The sequence below is a fragment of the Gracilinanus agilis genome, chromosome 3 (genome assembly GCF_016433145.1).
Source record: "Gracilinanus agilis isolate LMUSP501 chromosome 3, AgileGrace, whole genome shotgun sequence".
NCBI lineage: Eukaryota > Metazoa > Chordata > Mammalia > Didelphimorphia > Didelphidae > Gracilinanus > Gracilinanus agilis.
Window position 1 is genome coordinate 585,245,471 of NC_058132.1, and position 15,869 is coordinate 585,261,339.

General features: G+C 35.6%; 1 protein-coding gene across 1 annotated transcript in view; it reads right to left on the reverse strand.

The window, feature by feature from the left end:
- The window catches only part of LOC123241876 (HMG domain-containing protein 4-like), a 56,629-nt gene extending 43,488 nt beyond the window's left edge, over positions 1 to 13,141 (reverse strand). The window contains 1 exon segment of the mRNA XM_044669378.1: positions 12,994 to 13,141. Within this exon segment, the coding sequence (XP_044525313.1) occupies positions 12,994 to 13,141 (148 nt within the window).
- Positions 13,142 to 15,869: the final 2,728 nt, after the last annotated feature.

A 15,869-nucleotide genomic window follows, 5' to 3' on the forward strand; every position in this document is an offset into this window, starting at 1 on the left:
ATATGTAATGATCACTTGAATTAAAGTCATTCATTTCTATCCATTTAAGGTTACTGAAATCCAGGATGCCAATGTTTAATTTTTCCATCTTATATTTGACCACATCTGGCTTATCTTGTTTCACAGATTGAAATCCCAGGTTCCAAGGCAAAATTAAAATTTATAGCATGGGACTTTCCTTTTATTACAAGATAATTTGGCAGCTGAGCTTCCTTTCAGCTTTGGTTCAACCCCTTCATTAATACTGAAGCTACCTGTAGTTGTCCTCTGCTCTTTCCTTGTAGAGTGTTGGACACCTTCTGAACTGAGAGGCTCATCTTCTGGTGTCACATCTTTTCTTATTTTAATATTATTGATAGAGTTTTCTTGGCAAAGATAAAGGAGTGCTTTGCCAATGCCTTCTCCAGTGGATTACCTTTTGCCACAACTCTCACCTTACCTGTACATCTTATATAACCCTGCATAGTAGAGCTCATAGTTTAAGTGAACTATGCAAGCTCTTCCACTATGCCAAGATAGGGATCCAGGAGAGGGGATTTAATTTAATCCAAAAATTAATTCAAAATTCAATCCAGTTATTTAATTTATTATTTTGATTAACTAATTAATTTGTAATTAACATTTAAAATATTAACATGCTCAGTTAACTCCCTCCATTTCTCCCCTTACTTCACTAGAGAAAGCATCATTTGATAAAAATAAAAAACAATATCTTACTTATTTCTAGTAATCATTTTCCCCTCTGGAAGTATGTATACATCAATCATTCATTAAATAATTTATTATTTCTAAATAATAATCTCCAAAACTTCAAAAATAATCACATGAAAAGGAGCTCATGGACCACCCTGAGATCATCTTTCCCTCAGACTTCTCTTTGCTTTCAAAAAGGTTCTCTTGGAATATATCTAACCATTTTCTCTCACTCTGTCTCTTCTCAAGATTTTGTTTTAGACTCTGTTTCTTCTCAAATTGATTTTCAATTTGCCTTATGCAAATGTTCTTCCTCCCTCTTTCATTAACCAAATTTCACATAGGAAAGAGTCAGCACCTTATACTTGCAAACAAAACAGATAAATAAACCTAAACCCTGGAGAGTTGTTTGTTTCTTATTAAAAAGATTATGCCAATAGTTATGAAGTGAGCTTTCCTATAAGCATTTAGCAGTTTTTCTTAGTTTGTAAATCTCTGCTGATATACAGATGCCATCTTTTTTCTTCTGTTTTCTCTTGTCCTAGATACCCTACGGACTACAAAGATTCAATCGTTGATCAAAGAACCACTATTTCCCTTGATGTCTTTAACTGGTCCTAGTGGCCCTAACCCATAGAAGATGGTCTCTGAGAATTGCTATGGCCCAAGTCGTCACCATCATAAACCTAACCTAATTATGAACCTCTCCAAACTTAACTAGTCTTGTCTTCATACTGCCAGCATACCAGTTGTCACTGTTCCTCTATTTTCTGGTCTGTGTCCCACTGTTACAAATATCAAGAATCGTAGCTTCCTTTCACCCCACAGTGAAGTATAAGAGTGAAAGATGAAAATGCAGCCAGAATTATCTTAGGATCCTTTACCAGAGCTTCCTTTCATACATTCATTCCCTCTTGAGGGAAAAAAGAAGGTGAGTCTGGACTCAATACTTACTTTAATATCCTCAGCCTTCCTTCAGACACTGAAGTTGATAATTGCTCTGGTAACTGTTTCCTGAAGGTAATATTGTTATTTAATCATTTCAGTCCTGTTCAAATCTTCATGACCTTATTTGGAGTTTTCTTGGCAAGGATACTAGAGTGGTCTGCCATTTCCTTCTCTAGCTCATTTGAAAGATGAGTAAACTGAGATATATAAGGCTAAGTGACTTGCCCAGGGTTCCACAGCTAGTAAATGTGTTAGGCCAGATTTTAACTAAGGAATATGAGTCTTCCTGACCTCCGCTGAATCATCTAACTGCCCCCAAGGACCTCATTTCAGCAATCCAGTTCAAGTTTTTGGAGAAACTGAACATCTACAATCAACTTGCAAAGGACAATGAAAAATAGGTGACCTAGCACTGTAGAACCTCATACTTTTACCTCAAAAGATAGTCTCTGCTTCTTTCTTCCTTTTTCTTCATGGATTCTCTCCACCATTTTCTTCTAATATACATTTCTTACATTATTTCACATCAGAATATTTGTTATACAATACACTCTGGTCAAACTGATCTAGTAGCTGTTTTCTATTTGATGTTCTCCCATCCTTGTACATTCCACAGTAAGCTGTTCCTTGCAAAAGGAACAGAATTAGTCATATGCCCTATGTACATAAGATTGCCTCTATCTTTGCCTCTCAAACTTTTTCAAGGTTTTATTCAGATATATATATATATATACACATGTAGTTTCCAAATTGCCAGATGCATGGTCTTCATATTGCCAAATATATACCAAAGCTCAGAGGTTAAAAGACTTGCCTGAGGCTGCAACAGTATTAAATGACTACACTAGGATTAGATTCTCATAGATGAAAACAAAACAACACAAAATTTGAAGGAACATCTCTTAGATGTAGATGAAAATTTTCTGGATTTGGGATTAAAAACTATTGTCACCTGCTCTCTTAAGTAAGTATTTTTCAGTAATAGTATACTTTATTTCCTTTAGATGAATTCTCTGAAGAAAATATTGCTCATGTCTAAATGGACTCATATAAAACTTAGCTGATCATCTAATTGGTAAATTGTTGTAAATATTTATGTCATTTATATAAAAAGGAGTGGAAATATTCTTGTTAAGTAAATGGGAAATTGCATCTCTTCTAAATGTTCAAAGCTAAATTGAGACTTTCTGGAATACTATGATTCATCTTTTGGGAATGAGACCATTCACACCTAGTACTGAAAATTAATTGAAATTGCTTAATACAAATGTGTATTATAATAGTTTAGAAGTGAAAAAGCCAATACTAATAGAAATCATATGACAACTGGGGAGATATATGGAACTATAACATATTTGTCATTTAATGGGTAGTTAATAGCAGAGGGACTCCCTGTGTAAGAAGAAATTCTGAGGATCCTTCATAGTATGGGAAAAGAGTGTTGGATACAGGGTCTGAGGATAGGGGTTCAATTCTTTCTTCTATGTTTTAGTGCCTGAGACATCCAAGAAATCATTTAACCTTTAAACCCCATTTTCCTTAACAACAGAATGAAGGAATTGGCTGAGATGGAGTTTAAAGCCTCTTCTTTCACTATGTCTATGATCAGATGGCTTTTCTTAAACTTCAGAAAGGTATGAATTGCTTGTACCTATGTTTACTTTTTGTCAATGTGTCCTTAATTATTAGCATAATAGCTAGAACAGATTTGGCACTTAATATAACTCATTAATTGAGTAATATTTAATTTCCCATTTGTTATTTTTTAAAGTGCTGACAATTTGTTGTCACTTCATTTCTTTCAACAGGTTCCAAGGAACATAACTACAGATTGACTAACAGAAATCAGCTGACAGTTTCTGACTTCTAAAAGAACAATAAATAATAGGAATTTGGGGGGAAATGAAGGGGAGAAATAGCATAATTACAGGTAATGGATGAATGGATTCAATTCATTTATTAATGCTGACTCTCCAGATTTTTCCAAATATATACATAGATTTAGTCCTATTACATGATGAACTTGGGTCATTTCCTGAAGCACCACTGGAAATCTGTGTATATGTGTTGTTATAAAGAAGTAAATAAGGTAATTTGAGTGGGTCTATGAATGCAATTTGGGTGTGAGGAAGGATAAAGGGGATATAGGTGATTATAAGGTGACTGGAGGAGGAATGAAGGGAAGGGAAGGTATATAGGAGATACAGGAAATGGGGTATGTAGGAGAGGGCAGCTCAAACAGGTTTATTCCCAGAGGCTAGAGACAGAGGATACAGGGAGGAAACTAGGGCCAGTACGAAATGTTTAGGTTTGACTGCAGGGTTTGTCTTGTTAGTTTCCAAAGTTCCTCGAGGGAGGAGTCGAGAGGGCCCCTCCCTATCAGTGAAATTGTTAGAAGGAGCAAGTCTAGGGTGGGTACTTCCTGCCAAGATGGATGCCCCCAGTTCCCCTCAAGGAAATAGAAGAAAAATGATTCCTTCTCCTTGAGCCCTTGTCTTAATTTTTGACACAATGATTCACCACAGGGTTTGAATAGATAACAAGGAGATTTATTAATACCAGGGTCAGTCAGAAGGGGAGAGGGGTTTAAGATTTTCTAACTGCTGCTATGGAGAGGGGTGAGGGTGGGGGATGGGTCACGGAGAGGTTTAGGCTGAGAGAGTCCAGCTCTCCCAGTTGGGAGATTTGACTGCCTTGTAAGTAAAGTTCTTATTGAATCCCTAAAACTAGGGGTAACTTATTTGAGGATACTCTACTTGTCTATAGAAACTAAAACCCACAATGTTCAATCACCAAGCCCTCCCTTCCACACAGGGCCCAAAGGAAATTCAGGGGAAGGGAAGGGAATGTAGATGGAGAGATCAGGGAGAGGTCCAGAGAAATGAGATAGGTTTAATTCTCCCCAAGAGAAGGTGAGCACAGGCCAAGGCCGAAGCAAAGCCAAGCTTAAAGGCCAAAGCAAATGCCTCCAGCCACAGCGAAAGCCAGAAGGCAAAAGCCCCTTCAGTTAGAACTTCACCTCTATTTATAGTTTCAAGTTCCAACTGACTTTCTGAAGATTCTAAGATGTTTAACTGACTTTTTGTGACCATTAGAAATTACAGAAGCAAAAAGTTTCTGTTAGCCACCTTGCATTACAGTGTATATATATATATATATATATATATATATATATATGTATATATATATATGTATATATATATGTATATGTATGTATGTATACACACACACATACACATATACATACTCTATTGAAGGTCCTCTGCACCTCATGCCTGGATTATTGCAATAACGTGATGGTAGGACTACCTACACCAAATATTTCCCAACTCTAATACATCCTCATTTAGTAACTAAAGTAATTTTTCTAAAATTTTAACCTTTCACCCCACTACTTACTAAATTCTTATTTCCTTTAGCCTCTAGGAGCTAATACAAAATGCTTCATTTAGTATTCAATGCTCTTTATAACCTAGTTTCTTCCTAGTTTTACAGGCTTCTTACACCTTCCTTCCTGACATATACTCTTCAATTCAGTGACACTTGCTACTTGGTAGTTACACAAACAAGATACTCCATTTCTGAGATTCAAGTCATTCTATATGTGTCCTCCATGCTTGTAAAGGTCTCTCTCCTTTATTCCAGCCACAGAACTCCCTGAATTTCTTTGAAGCTCAACTAAAATCTCACCTTCTACAAGAAACCTTTCCCAACTCCTCTTAATTCTATTGTCTATCTTCTGCTAATTATTTCCCATTTTCTTGTATAGAGTTGTACATATTTGCTTTTATGTGCCCCACCCCACCCCCAAGATTGCAAGCTCCAGGAGGGCAAAGATTGTCTTTTGTCATGTTTTGTATACTTAATGTTTAGAAGAGTACCTGCCACATAATAGGTTTTTTTTATCATTTAATAAAATTTATTTTTTAGAAAAGTTAACATGGTTACATAATTCATTCTTACTTTACCCTTCACCACCCCAACCTCCCCCCACCATAGCAGATGCGCATTTCCACTGGTTTTGACATGTATCCTTGATCAAGACCTATTTCCAAATTGTTGATAGTTGCATTGATGTGGTAGTTTCGAGTCTACATCCCCAATCATGTCCACCTCAACCCATGTGTTCAAGCAGTTGTTTTTCTTCTGTTTCCACTCCTGCAGTTCTTCCTCTGAATGTGGGTAGCATTCTTTACCATAAGTCCCTCACACTTGTACAGGGTAATTGCACTGCTGCTAGTACAGAAGTCCATTATATTCGATTTTACCACAGTGTATTGGTCTCTGTGTACAATATTCTTCTGGCTCTGCTCCTTTCGCTCTGCATCAATTCCTGGAGGTCTTTCCAGTTCACATGGAATTCCTCTAGTTTATTATTCCTTTGAGCACAATAGTATTCCATTACCAGCATATACCACAATTTGGTCAGCCATTCCCCAATTGAATAGCATACCCTCATTTTCCAGTTTTTTGCCACCACAAAAAGCACGGCTATAAATATTTTTATACAAGTCTGTTCATCTATGATCTCTTTGGGGTACAAACCCAACAATGGTATAGCTGAATCAAAGGGCAGGCATTCTTTTATAGCCCTTTGAGCATAGTTCCAAATTGCCTTCCAGAATGGTTGGATCAGTTCACAACTCCACCAGCACACATAATAAATAAATATTTATTGTTTGAGTGGCAGATTGAAATATGACTTTCGATTGGCAGAGAATTTTGAAGAGATTTCAGTGACAAATGGAGAAATAGAAAGAGATAAAGTGAAGATACGAAGCAAGAAATATATGGACTTTTTTTTAAACCCTTACCTTCCATCTTGGAGTCAATACTGTGTATTGGCTCTAAGGCAGAAGAGTGGTAAGGGTAGGCAATGGGGGTCAAGTGACTTGCCCAGGGTCACACAGCTGGGAAGTGTCTGAGGCCAGATTTGAACCTAGGACCTCCCATCTCTAGGCTTGACTCTTAATCCACTGAGCTACCCAGCTGCCCCCAATATATGGACTTTGAAGGGAAAATTAGATACTACTGGGCAATAGTTATGTAGAGAAACTGGCACCACAACATGTCCCTAGACTCCAAACATATGAATATTTAGAACCTGCTCCTAGTATTAGTTATTAGTTCAATAGTTCTTTTATTTTCAATTCTATTAATTTCTCCTTTAATGTTTAGGACTTCCAATTTAATTTTTACCTGAGGATTTTTAATTTTTTCTTTTTCTAATTTTTAAAGTTGCAAGCCCAATTCATTGATCTCTGTAATGCAACGATGCAACAAAAGCTTTTTCCCTTGCAAAAGTTAACTGAAAACTTCTGGCAGTTAGAAGCCTTAGAATCCTGACAGAAGGGCATTTGGAACCAGAGGCTTGAAGAGAGCGGAAGGTTCAACTGAGGCTCTGCCTTTGGGTTTCAGCTTTGCTGTGGCCTGTGCTTTTGTCTCTGGACAATTTGAAACTAGCTAAAATCTCTCTCTCTCAGGACTTCTCCCTGACCTCCACATTATTCCCCTGTTACCTTTCCTGTATTTTTCCCTGTGGGCTCTGGAAGGAAGGGTGGCTTTTGTGTTCTAGTGATTAGACTTTGTGGGTTCAGTTTCCCTGTAGGCAAGAAGGACATCCTTGAATCAAACTATCCCTTATTTTATTGATTTAGTATACACTCTACTTCAAAGGCAGCCAAATCTTTCCTGCCTGGGAGAGCAGGCTCTCTCTCAGTCTAACCCACTCCTGTGACCCTCCCCCATCTTGAATTTCTCCCTAGTGGCTGTCAGAAACCCCAAACCCTTCTCTCCTTCTGACTAAGCCTGAATATCAATAAACCCCCTTGTTACCTACTCAAACTCTCTGGTGAATCATTGTGTCAAAGATTAGGCAAGGGTTGAAGAGGGAAGGAATTATTTTATTTTATTCTCTGAAGAAACTGGAGGCATCCATCTTGGGAGGAAGTCCTTACCCAAGACTTCCTCCTGAACCCATCAGTTTCACTAACAGGCAGGAGCCCTTTGACTCCTGCCTTGAGGGACTTGAGAAACTGACAAGAAAAGCCCTCAAGGCAGATTAAACCATTTCTGACTGGCCCTACTCCTTGTGTCTATAGAGATACCTTTCCTGCCTGGAAGGGTTCAGCCTATTCTCCCCTCCCCCCCAAGTATCCTCTGTCTCTAGCCTGAGTGTCTAGCCCAGGGGTTGGCAACTTATGGCTCTCAAGCCATATCTGACTCTTTTGAGGGCCAGATATGGCTCATTTTGCAGGAGCCATGAAGTCCATTTTTTTTCAGGTGCTGTTATAGGAGCACGCACTGTTACAGGAGCACGCACTGTGAGCACTGTAAGGCTCTCACAAAATTACATTTTAAAAAATGTGGTGTTTATGGCTCTCAAGGCCAAAAAGGTTGCCAACACCTGGTCTAGCTGTTTCAGCTGCCTCTCATGAATGCCCCACCTATTCCCTAGCCATCCAATATACCACCTTGTCCATTTGTTCCCTAAACTCAGCCATCCCTTTCATTCCTCTCCAATCACCACAATCATCTTCTACCCCTCCTTATTAGCAAGGATTAAGAGAGCACCCCAATTCTCCTCCCTCTCAATTTTGTGGGTATAGGCACTCAGTGATATAAATTTTTCCCTGAGTACTGCACTGGCTGTATCCCATAGATTTTGATATATTATCTCCTTATTGTAATTCTCTTTAATGAAATCTGAAATTGTTTTTATGATTTCTTCTTTGACCCACTAGTTTTGAAGTATTAGATTATTTCATTTTCAACTAATTTTAAATTCACCTCTCCATGGACCCTTGTTAAATATAATTTTTATCACATAGTGATCTGAAAAAGTTGCATTTATTATTTCTGCTTTTCTACATTTGTTTGCAATATTTCTATGCCCTAGTTCATGGTTGACCTTTGTATATGTACCATGTACTGCTGAGAAAAAAGGTATATTCCTTTTTATCTCTGTTCAGTTTTCTCCAGATATCTATTAATTTTACTTTCTCTAGTGTTTCATTCACTTCCTTTCCTTCTTTCTTATTTATTTTTATTTGATTTATCAAGTTCTAAAAAGGGAAGTTTGAGATCCCTCACTAGTATGATCCTATGTATTTCCTCCTTAAGCTGTTTTAGTTTGTCCTTTAGACATCTAGATGCTCTACCATTTGGTGCATCAATTTTTAATAACAATATTATTTTATTCTTTATAGTACCTTTTAACAAAATGTAATTTCTTTCCTTATCTCTTTTAATTGGAAAGATTTTTACTTTAGCTTTGTCTTGTATCAATATTGCTACTCCTGCTTCAATCGCCCTCCATAGAAGAATAAAAAATCCTCATAATGAATCATGGAACAGCAGAATCAACAGAAGAAGGGGTGAAGCAGTGCTCTGGCCCAGAAAAATGTAGAGAGATAGCAAGGAGGATTCATCTCACTAGGGTACAAGAAAGGATCTTTAAACAAGACTCAGTGGAACTCAGATGTGATACACTGCAAGCTGCAAAGGAAAGAACATAGCCAGCTTGGTCCAGCCTCAACAGGCAAAGAGCAAAAGTCTATTCAATCCAGAATAGGCATTAGTAGGAGGAACTCGGACCATAAGGTCTAGTCTCAACAGATTGGTCAGGACCCAACTCAACCTAGCTGAACTGAACAGCTGCAAACCATCACACTGCAGGTCATTCAGGTCACCTCTGAAGAGTGCTCAATCTAGGACAGAGATAGCTGAGACAATCCTGGGCACAGTATAAGCATGGAACAGTACTCTTTTTACCACAGGACTGACATGAAGTTTTAGCATATAGAAAAAAATCGAGGGAAAAAACAACTCCAAAATAAACAAAAGATTTAGAAAAAGTCTGATGCTAGGAAATTATTTCAACATGAGATATGACCAAAATATAAATTCAGAAGATAGCAATACAAAAATAAAAACATTTGAAGGCACAAAGGAAGATGTAAAATGGTGTCAAGCTCATAATGAACTCCTGGAAAAAATCCAAGAAAGGATGTGAAAACTACTAATAAAAGACTTGAAAGAAAAATCAGATAATAATAAAAAAATCAATAGCAACAACAACAAAAAAACTTACAGAAGAAAATAGTTTCCTAAAAAAAGGAACTATAATACCTTAAACAGGAAAATAACTCCCTATGAAAGTAAATACAAAGTCTCAAAGAAGAAAATGGCTCCCTGAAAATTAAAATTGGACAAATGAAAGCCAATTTTATGAGACAGCAGGAGACAATAAAACAAATTTAAAAGAATGAAAAATAGAAGAAAATCTGAAATTTCTTGATTTGCCTGAAAGCCATGATCAAAAAAAGAAACTGGACACCATATTGAAAGAAATTATTAGAGAAAACTTCGCTGGTGTTCTTGAACAAAAGGGGAAGATAGAAATCGAAAGAATATACTCCCCCTGAAAAATAACAAATTTAAAGGATTTTATGGCACTTCAAAATTTACAAAACATTTTTCTCTCTTGTGGTGTGGCAGTTTTAAAAGTACTGTTACCGATTTGTATTTGAGAAAATTCAAGTTATCTGATTTACCCAAGGTTGTTAAATGTAGAAACCAGTGCAAAAACCAGGAATTTGATGTCAAGGAGAAGACTCTTTCATTCCACCATGATGCCTCAGGAAATATTGTGATATCTTTGACTTTCAACTTAGTATGTTTTTAAAGTTAATATCGTAGCTCTCCTAAGATATTTGCAATTCAAAACATATCTTTCACAGAGGTATTAAAAGATTTGGTCTGATTCAAGCAATTTCAAGTTTTACTGAAGTGAAAGACTTTTTTTAGAATATTATTTTTCATTTTATTTCTTTCATTTTCTTTTCCTTTTTTTGAGAGGAGGAATAATAGGATGTTTTCTTGAAGCATTTGATATCATACTTCATTAAGGGTCTTTACATAATGAATTTTTAATTCAACACCTAATCCATAAACAACATGGAGGAAATGGCTGCTACCATTTAAAATATTTTATTTTCTTTTGAAGGGAAAAGTTAACTTGTAAAAGATGTGTTCATTAAGAGGATGAAAGAAAATGAAGCTATAAATTTAAATCTATTTTTGACAAAGTATATGTTTTAAACTTAAAAAATGTAAAAAAGTAAAAGTAAAATTATTTAAAAAAAAACAGGGGTTAGGGGAAACAGGAACCCAAAGTTTGAATTAGTATGGCATTAATGAAGTTAAGAGACTATAGATATCACTGTAGGAACTTGACATCTTGCCTGGCCATTGGGGGGAAAAACATTTAAAAGGATGACACCAGTAGGAATGACAGATTTACTGCAAATAGATTGTTGAATGTGAATCAGCTGGCACATAGGAACACTTCCTGATGTTTCAACTGAATCTTTAATGCCCATCTCTCCTCCTTCACTGTTATGTCACTTGAACAAAATTGGGCATTTCAAAAATATATGAATATCCTTAAATTTAAATGTGTCTATAGGGGGTGAGGGTGGAGATTAAATCATGATAAAAACAAACAACCCTCACTACCCAGAAAATTTAGTAGCATATTAGCTTTATGCTAAAAACATGAAAACAGAGTCAGAGAGGCTTTAAGTCAGAAAACTTTCTAGAATAAATTAAATTCTGATCCTGGAAGGTAGTACTTTTGAAAGTATTAGACTATACTATAAACTCAATGTAGTATTATAGAGGTGCAATATGTTGGCACAATATAATGCCATGTTGAGCATTGCAACCTTCCAGCCGTTATTTGGATAACATTCTGGAAGCAGATGAGGAGGGGTACACATGAGCAACTGTAGAAACGTGATCAGAAGCAGAGCAGGAAGAGCAGAGGGGGATGAGTTTAACAATATTGTTGTTGAATTCACGTAGGTCTCCAGCCTGGGCAAATGAGAGGAGATCATAGGAGACAAGGATGTGAATGATACAGGTATCACCATCTCTGTGCATTGCCCAACAGATAAGAGGTCAGAGATATTTTGGTGACAATGAGGAAAAAATGAAATTCATAACCATATGCACACACATGCAAATGGAGCATTCCAAGAAGTTAAAAAATGTGTTTGTATATTCAAATATATGTATAAATATAAATGTACACATAATTTATTTATATATATAAGTATGTGTATATACATATGTAGGAAGAAAACATTATTTTTAATGTGATCATGGGTCAAATTTAAGGGAGGAAGTAGATAATCGATCTTCAACTATTATTAACTTTAAAGGATTTTCTATTTGCCAGACACTGTGCTAAGCCCAAAGAGATACAGAACCTCTTCTAAAAGTACTCTTTAAGTCAATTATCAGTTGGGTTGGATTTCTAAAAAGTAGTTCTGTTTCCAAAATTGTTCTTTGGCATTAGATAATGGTAGATTTTGTTGTGGAAGAAATATATAGTTTGATAACATTGCCTAGAATAACTCTGTAAAGTAGGTGGATGTCCTTGAAGTTAACTTCTTGCCCTAAAATTCTATCATCTCCATTTTACAGATGAGGAAATTGAGTTTCAGAAAGAAAAAGTAGATGTACCATGGTCACAGAACTAATAAATGGCAGAATTAGGACTTGATCCTAGATCTGTTCTGATTCATCAAACTTGAATTAACTACATTCTTAAATTTTCATAAAACACTTTATTTGAATCTCCTCTTTGTTTTGTTTTGTTGGTTTTTTTTTTTATAAATTTTCCTTCTTTGTAAATATTATCACTACTAATTAGATGATAGCCTTCTTAAAGACAAGAGATTGTTCAAATTTTCAATTTTCTTTATCCCTATTGTCTTCTGTAGTGCATTAAAAAAAAACACTAGGTTCACAAATATTGTGGGGTTGTTGAATTAAATACCAGTCCAAAGGACAGAGTATTGGACTTGGTGTTAAAATCCCACATTATATACTCACTAGATGTGTCCCTCTAGTCTGACCAGTTAAGCTTTACAAGCCTTATTTCCTCCTTCTATAAAATGGAGATGGTAGAATTTTAGGTTGAGGAGGATCAACTTTACAGGCGTATTGTGAGGAACCAACATATCCAAAGTCTTTTGCAAAATGTTGGTGACGTATACATCCAAGATGTTATTATGGCGTCTGATTCACTACTCTACTTCTAAAAAATCAGGTTAGAAATTGTTTCTAAAAGTGAATTCATAGCTTAGAACTCCCTCTTCTATTATGAATGTCAGGTATTTGTAATAGCAATGCCCACAGGAACTGCCTTAACAATATGCATGGCTCATTATGGTCCTGCAACTCATTCATTTGTGGAGGTTTTCTATCTTCAGGGTTCTTGTGCAGCAAAGAAACTATCAATCCATCACAATTATTCAGCAGTACATTTGTTTCCAATGTCACCGCAGGAGCTCTCGCCCTGTCTGGATTTGTCCAAACCTGTGCCCGGGGTATCTGGCATCCCCTGTGAGCACGATGAGTCAGCATGAGCTAAGGCTGACTCAGGACGACAGCCTTCTGATGGATGATGCCCAGCTAAGTAAGCAGACATCTCTAATTGAAGTGGTTTTAATGGATGCGTTGAATGCAGAAGAGGTGGGTGAACTTTTAGAATAAAGATTCTATGAGTTAGAAAAATTAGGATACATTTCTTTAGTAGAGAGAAAACAGGTAGTTGCTGTTGATGGAACATTCATACTTACCTGCGCTATTACTGTCCTGACATCTAAATCCATATTCTAGTTGTATTCTGAGAAAGCAAAAGACTTCTGATTTGTCCATAGATACACATGTAACAAGTAGAAGAATTGGGATTTGAACCCCAATGTTTTGTGACCCCCAAATCCATACCTCATTGCCAATACATTAGCTTTCATTCTAATAAAGAAATATATGTCCATCTTTCATTATGTTTATTTACTGACTCTTTGTATGTTTAGTGTTAACTCTTCCAGTGATACTATGAGTAACTTTTCTTTCTCCTTTGAAGATGAAATAAAATAAAATAGTAATGTAACCAGGTTTTTTTAATGGTGTGTGTGTGTGTGCATGTGTGTGTATATCTATATCTCTATATCTATTACATAGATATAGAGATATAGATATAGATATATCTATAGAGAGAGAGAGTAGTACATCACTCCACATGTAGTAGTAAATGAATATAGTGATTGAATGTTTGACAAACCGAAAGATCCAAGCTTTTGGAAGAAGAACTTACTATTTGAAAAAACAAACAAACTTCAAAAACTGGAAACAAAATTTGGCAGAAACTAGGCATAGACTAATATCTCACATCATGTGTCATGGTAAAGTCAAAATGAATACATAATTTTTTTTAAAAAGAGGGATACGATAAAAAGATTAGGGGAACACAAAATAGTTACCTGACAGATTTATGGATAAGGGCAGAATTTATTTCCAAACAAGACATAGAGAACATTATGAGAAGTAAAATTGATAACTTTGACTATATTACATTAAAAAGTTTTTGCACAAACAAAACCAAAAAAAAGAATAAAATCAGAAGGGAAATAAACTGAGGGAAAAAAATTACAGCAAGCCTCTCTGACAAAAGTCTCATTTCTCACAAATATAGAAAACTGAATCAAATTTATAATAATACAAAGCATACCCCAGTTGATAAATGGCCAAAAAAATATGATCAGGTAATTTTCAGATGAAATCAAAACTATCTTTAGTCATATGAAAAATACTCCAAAGCACTGTTTTTTTAGAGAAATGCAATTTAAAACAACTCTGAGGTACCATCTCATACCTATTACACTAGCTAATATGACAAAAACAGAAAATAATAAATGTTTCAGGGAATTAGGGAAAATTGGGAAACTAATAAACTGTTGGTGGAGCTGTGAACTTATACAACTATTCTGAAGACCAATTAGGAACCATGCTCAAAGGGCCATAAAGAAAATATGCGTGCCTTTTGACCCAGAAATACCACTACTAAGTCTGTATTGCAGAGATTAAAAATACTTGTATGAAGATATTTATAGCAGCTCATTTTGTGGTGACAAAGAACTGGAAACAAGTGATGTCTATCGCTTGGGGAACAAGTTTTGATATATGATTATAATGGAATACTATTATGCCATGAGAAATGGCCAACAAGATGATCACCAAAAAAAAAAAAAAAAACTGGAAGGACATATGAAATGATGTAAAGGAAAGTGAACAAAATCAGAAGAATGTTGTACATAGTAACAACACTAAAGTACAATGACTAACTAATTAAGTAAGTAAACAAATAAAATAAAGTATAATAACTAACTGTGAATGAAGACTATTATCAGTAGTGCAAGGAAGCAGGACAACTCCAAGGGACTCATAATGAAAAAGGTAAAAAGGTTAACTACCACCATTAAAGGAATGTATAGATTTTGAAAACAGACTAAGGCAAACTATTTTTCACTTTATTTCCTTCATGAATTCATTCCCTAGAATAAGCTATGTGTCTTCTATCACAACACCACAAACATGGAAATATGTATTATATGATAACACATATATGTGTATATGTATATATGATATTACCTGCCATCTTGAGGAAGGGGAAGGGTTGTGGGAGAGAGAACATTGATCACAAAATGTAGAAATGATTCTTTAAAAATTTTCAACACAATAAATATGTAAAAGGGGATTGAAATGTAGTGGTTGGATCCATTGAGTAGGTTAATGAATTAATTCATCTCACTTAAAGTAAATAAAGTACTTTATCTTGATTCATTAATGAATTGAAAATATAAATCTCAATATTTGAAAATATATCTCAAAAGATTTTATACTGAGTAAAAAAATAAAGTTCTTATAAATTATTAGATAAGTTGGAATTATATTGAATGGCAAGTATGTTCAGAATGTTTGGGGAAATTTCTTAATGCCTTATGGGTCAATGAGAGGCAAGCCAAGAGACAAAATTTTCATTCTAGCCAAATATGTGAATACTTATCTTGGAAAGAACAGAGAGAGCAACTTGTCCTAAAACTTGGTATCCTTCCTTGACTTGACTGGAAGACTCTTTATCCTTAAAAATGTGTGAAGGCTTTCCTATTTCAGTTAGCATCATAAAATTGAACCTGGTGGCAGTATCTGTATCAAGAGCTAAAAGTATACTACATATGACAATGAATGCTGGATTTCAGATTTTACAAGGTGTCCAGCAGAAAAGCTACAACCTGCCAAAGAAGAATATTTCCCTTTTGCCATGCCATATACTCTTAGCTTAAGATCATTGTCCCTCAGATGCTGTGTGTATACAT